Source organism: Aphis gossypii, unplaced genomic scaffold (assembly GCF_020184175.1).
Source record: "Aphis gossypii isolate Hap1 unplaced genomic scaffold, ASM2018417v2 Contig00128, whole genome shotgun sequence".
Taxonomy (NCBI): domain Eukaryota; kingdom Metazoa; phylum Arthropoda; class Insecta; order Hemiptera; family Aphididae; genus Aphis; species Aphis gossypii.
Genome location: NW_026083024.1, coordinates 81,855 through 88,344, shown reverse-complemented (window position 1 = coordinate 88,344; position 6,490 = coordinate 81,855). Strand labels below are relative to the sequence as shown.

The 6,490-nt window shown below is 27.9% G+C and overlaps 1 protein-coding gene across 1 annotated transcript; it reads left to right on the top strand.

The window, feature by feature from the left end:
• Positions 1-4,392: 4,392 nt before the first annotated feature.
• LOC126553295 (uncharacterized) lies at positions 4,393-5,726 on the top strand. The gene has a single exon (XM_050208442.1). It carries the CDS (start codon positions 4,608-4,610, stop codon positions 5,724-5,726), a length of 1,119 nt encoding a protein of 372 aa, XP_050064399.1. The 5' UTR covers positions 4,393-4,607.
• Positions 5,727-6,490: the final 764 nt, after the last annotated feature.

The following is a 6,490-nucleotide window of genomic DNA, read 5'->3' as shown; positions in this document are numbered from 1 at the left end:
TATGGCTTGATAACTAAATTAATACATAGTTACAATGATATACAAATATACTTACTATAAATAGATATTATTATATTATACCTAATAAATTAAATTGAACTGGTTAAAAATTATTTATCCAAGTAAAACTTACCATTTGAACTAGAATTATTTGTTCTTGCATTAATTTCAACTTTTTTCGGTGTAGGAAAAAATTATGAAATTGGTCGGGAAGAAATTTTGGTTTTTCGTACCTTACAGTTATTTAAATGTCTATTCCAGTTAGTAACATTAAGCTGTTCACGTTTTTTTCCACAAACACACGTCGTACACTTTTCTGACATATTTGTTTTTTTATTAAAATAAAATAATATAAAAGTAAATATGAATATGAAAGGAAGATAAATATTCAAACATTTAATAACTAAAGAACACTCTTAAACACAAGTAAAAAGTAAATGTTTTATTAAACATTTAAATGGTAAATACAAAAGTCAAACTGTCGCAGACCACAGTACACTGAATGAGAGAATGTGAAGATAATGGAATTACCTAATACCAATAATGTACACTGACTACACTGTATTGGGAAATTTGACTAAGAATAATTGTAAAATTATATTTATTATCTACATTATATATAGTACAATATAGTAACCCTCAAAATATGAACAACCACAGTCTGATGTTATTGGATTTCGGTCTAGAGATAATTTTAGATATTTTTCCCGATTTCGATCAACGATAAAAATAATTCCACAATATCTACATATTCAATCAATCAGACTAGACATTAGACAATGGGCCAACATTTTATTAATTTTAACTTTTATTCATTACTAAAACATACGTATAGGATAACCGTACGTCGTAACCACTAACCAGTACAATATGTTGTTTCATGTTACACAGTTACTTTCATAAAAAATTATTATAATATAGTAATTAGTTATTAGTTATTAGTGTGCATTTGCTGCTGAGTACACTAATATGGCTATATATTATATTTATTATTTATAGTTTAATATTTAAATTACCAACCTCCAAAAATAGTCCAGTCTACCTTTTCCAACCATAAGACCCACCCACCCACCCATTAATATTTTTGTGAATCACATGATTCAAATATACCCCCTTCGAGCCGCCACTGCTAAGGACTACAACCACAGAATAAAACAGAATGGACACTGATAACAAATTACATGGGCAGCATAGGACAACAATGAAATCAGTCAGCCATTTCATTTGAGGTACTGTAAGAAGTTAGTAACATTTTATTCCATCATGAAACGGTAGTAATATTCTTTATAAGCTACCGCGTATTTTCAAATATTACTTAAATATAAAGTGTGTTTGTTGTTTTATATTACAAGTAATTACCCAGTGAGTCACCATGTTTCACGTTGTTTGGTAGATCACGTATTGAACAAATTTCCATAATTGATAATTGTCTTTAATAACAAGTTCAGTAAATATAAAATTTTCAAATGTTCTAGGCAATAGAACACATAATTCATTGAGTAATAAACATACAAATTTTGTGTGTATGTGATTTATTTGAACATTAACATGAATACAATTATTAATAAAATATCACAAAATAAAAAATTATAAATCAATACATAGGTATAATAATAAAATACATAAATACATAAATATTACAATTAATATACAATATAATTTCTGACAATACTCATCATATGTTACTGTTTATTATTTATTATAATATATACAATTATACAAATTAATAAAAATATGATACATTATACATTAAAGGTGGGATAAAATACCTAATTTTCGGTTTTTTCTAGTTGTCGATAACATAGTTTTATTTAAGTTTTTAATTGTATGAAATATTCTTAAACGAATATATAGTTTTTTAAGAAATTCAATATCAAAATTAGGACAAGGATGATTTAAAGGCACATTTTTACATACATTTTTAAGTTTTTTTCCCAACATTGTCTTCTACTGCTAATAAAGGAAAATTAATAATAAATATATCATCTAAATTATTTATATAATTTAGAAACTGATCGGTTGGTACATTTAATTTTCCAAAAGTGGAATCACTTGAATTAGCTTCATTATTTGTATATGCTTTAAAATATATAAATAAAAATGATTGATCTAGTTTGTTTTGATTTGTAATATAATTTAAACACATCTTACAACTAGGTCTTTCCACACACTTTTTAATAAAATAGGCAAGTGCATTTCTCTCTGGTAAGCATAACTCACGGTAGTCAACAGTCCCAATTTTTAAATTTGAAAAGTTAAAAGGAGTCTTTTCTGGAAATAGTGCACGGTCATTATTTAAGGGGGGGGGGAAATAACTCCAATATTAGTTAATATGTCGTTCAAGTCATCCAAACAATTAGATCCACTTGAATGTTTAAAATAGTTCATAAATAATATTTTTTTAAAATTGAAGAAAAATTGTATTGGTGTTGGGTTTACACAACTTCCATTCTGGTTGCGGAAAGTTCCAAAAAGATTCTCCAAGCAATCTTGATTCAAACGACCTGTACATAAAATATAGGGCTTACCCAATTCTTTGGTCATGTCATCCCATAATTGTAGAACAGAACTAATAGTTTATCTTCCAGCCATTTAAAAATTTTACTCGTGATGTAACATCTACTTCAACCATTTTCCATTAACAATTTGTTTTTGAATAATTTTCATATTTGTAAATTCTTCTAACATGAATTGTAAATGTTTTCTCTGGTAATCAGAATTTTTGAATGGTTGATTAAATTCTTTATTCCCACAGTTAGGTTTTGAATTTAGTAGATCGAATAATTTGTCGCGTTAATATTGTTGCGTGCCAGTATCAGATTTGAATCCAAATGGTTATTTTGAACGAAAGTTAAACTCAATAACGAAATATGTCTTTATTGCATATAAATAAAATACATGTAACAAACAAAATAAGTGGCTGAGTGTCGTGAAAGTGCTCAGGTGTTGATAGCTTTGGTACATCTGCCGTTGCTGGTCTTCGGGCTCCCTTATATATTGTGGTGCGTCTCTTGTTTGCGTCGAATCGTAGCCTTCTGGGTGAAACCAGGTGTCCTTGTAGTTGTTACGGACCCGGATTTGATAATGTGCAATAACATCTTAAATGCATCATTAGTGCACTATAATTATTGATGCACTTACTATCCCGACACGTTTCATGGTCATAATAGCATATGCATCACCCTCGACACGAGGCATGGTCATACTAACTTAGCCTTAATATCTCGTAGCCCTTAACAATATACCTACTTTGTTAATGTTAAATGGTTTTATATGTTTTTCAAAATTTCATTATCTCGTACACATTGAATTTACCTATTTATGTTATATATCGTTGTAAATCTACTTTGTTAAATGATTTTAAATGTTTATTGTATATAAAAATTATTTTTTACGCACCGTAAAACATTCATTAAGTTGCATTCAACACGTATTTTTTTCATTTTTATATTATATAAATTTACTTACACTTTCATATTATATATTTTCATACGTTTTGTTCAACTAAATTATATTTTATATCTATATCACATGTTTATAAATGTTTATGAGTGCTGTAATACCATACATTGGATTTTTTTATTTTTTTTTAAATATTTTTTTTTTAATTATGTACATTATGTCTTACCACTACATAAATGTATATATATTGTATAACGTTGCAGTATATCTACTTACTCATATTGTATGTTGTACAATTGCATCTTTTTATTATACGTATTTATACGTATCTATGATATTGGTGTCTGATTATTTGTTCTTAATACTTTCCAAACATAATATATGTATTTAAGGGATTCAATGAGGTATTGGTCTTCTATGAATACAAATATGCAATATATTATATGTAGGGCCCGGAACTTGTTGCATTTGCATCTTTTTTTCTAATGCTCACATTTAATGCTCGTTTATACAGAAATGTGATTCATGAAGTATAGAATTTAATGGTACAATTTTTATTTTGCATTTTTTGCATTTTTAGGGAATTTTATGCTCTATGGTCATTTTTTAGTATTTTTGGTGCATTTTATTCATTTTAGTACTTTTTTTTTGGCTGCATACTAGTTGCGGTCATGACGATTTTACCAAATTCGGATATACTGAATTTTTTTAAGTCATTTTGACCAATTAACCATGGCTCTAAAACCAAAATTGACTGAATGAGAGCCATTCAAATCTTAAAAAATAATACATTTTTACAATTCATTATAAAATGCATAAAACCATTTTAATTATTTATTATTGGTTTTTTTTTGAATATCTTAACGTATTTTTTTTTTTTTTTATACGTGTTATAAATAAGATTAACATAATATGGATATAAAATTATTTAATTAAAATTGATTACAACAGTTATTTTATAAAATATGAAGTTATCGAGGTTCTAAATAATAAGATAATCTTAATTGACATAGTTATTCAGATAATTTAATACTAGATAATCAGAAGTTATTACAATAATATGCATTTATTGCACATTAATATTCACTATTATTAGATGTTTAATACCATTAAGCGGTAAATTATATCTACCTATTAATTCGTAATTGTTTAAAGGTAGAAAAACCGTTGTGATTATTAAATTTATACTTGAAAGTTTAGATAAAATGAATCATTTTTATGCTGGTTATCATACTAGTACGATTAGTTGGGTTAAAATGAACAACCAAGAAAAAGTGCAAATGCTATTAATTTATGGTAAATGCGATAGAAATTCTCAGCAGTCAGCAAGAATGTATGCTGAACAATACCCAGGTCGGTACCATCCACCGCATACATTTTTTATTAAGATAGAACAATTATTGATTAACCATGGAGCATTTTCTGTAAAAGTAGTCCGTAACCAACAAATTAGAGAAAACAATATTAATGAAGATGTGGAACTTCAAGTTTTAGCTTACATTAGATTGAATCCAAGATCTTCGGTTAGACATGTTGGTAGAGAAGTTGGAATCTCATTTGGCCTTGTACATAAAATTTTAAAAAAACACAAAATGCATCCTTATAAACCTGACTTAGTACAATATTTACGACCTGCAGATCCAGAAAGAAGGTTAAATTTCATTGCTTGGTTACTAGTTCAAATCGATACACAACCATTATTTTTAAATCAGATATTATGGACTGATGAATCTAAATTCACGAACAATGGAGTTATTAATAAACAAAATAATCGTATGTGGTCAGATGTCAATCCCCATTGGGCAGTGGATAATCGTTACCAAACTGTGTGGGGTACTAATGTTTGGTGTGGACTTATTGGTGGAAAATTGTTAGGTCCGTATTTCTATGAAGAAAACTTAACTGCGAGACGATATTTATCATTTTTAACAAATGTTTTACCATTAATGTTAGAAAATTTACCATTAGCTACTCGTCAAACCCTCTATTTTCAGCAGGACGGAGCTCCTGCTCATAATGCGCATATTGTTCGAGATTACTTGAATCGGGTACATGAGGGAAAATGGCTTGGCACTTATGGTCCCATTGAATGGCCAGCAAGATCTCCAGATATTACACCACTTGATTTTTTTTTGTGGGGACATTTGAAAACAGTAGTCTACGCAGATCCACCAGTTAATCTAGCAGATTTAAAAAATAAAATCTTGGTTGCGTGTAATAACCTTACTGAAAGTCAAATAATGACAGCAACTAATAGAGGATGTCTACAACGTTTTCAATTATGTGTCAACAATCAAGGAGCAAACTTTGAACAATTTATTTAATTAATTGTGTAGTTATAAAAAACTGTTGTAATCAATTTTAATTAAATAATTTTATATCCATATTATGTTAATCTTATTTATAACACGTATAAAAAAAAAAAAATACGTAAAGATATTCAAAAAGAAACCAATAATAAATAATTAAAATGGTTTTATGCATTTTATAATGAATTGTAAAAATGTATTATTTTTTAAGATTTGAATGGCTCTCATTCAGTCAATTTTGGTTTTAGAGCCATGGTTAATTGGTCAAAATGACTTAAAAAAATTCAGTATATCCGAATTTGGTACCAAAAATACCAGTTGCTATTAAAAAAAAACATAAGTTACATTGCGCATGCGCGTACCGAAGGGGTTAAAAATTTGAAATTTATCTGAAAATGTGTATTTATATACCACTAGCTTGTAAAAAAAAATTCGATTTATTCAAACATAATCCGGCCGAGAAATTCAGTGTTCCCTAAATTGGTGAACACACGGTATATGTGGGAACACCACTACTTATCTGTGAAGTTTATAAATAAAATAGATTAAATTGTATACTCCGATCATAGTTTTGAATATTGCTTTCATTGTGCCTACGTCTTTTGATACGGTAAAACATAAAAATGAATTCAAAAAATATGTTGAGTGAAAAATTAAAACCATTACGGGTCGTTAATAATTATAAATTTCGATTTTATCGTACACTAGCGAATGACGTACAACGGTGGGTATGTTGTAAAAAAACATGTAATGCGGCTATAAAATACGATGTTAATGGT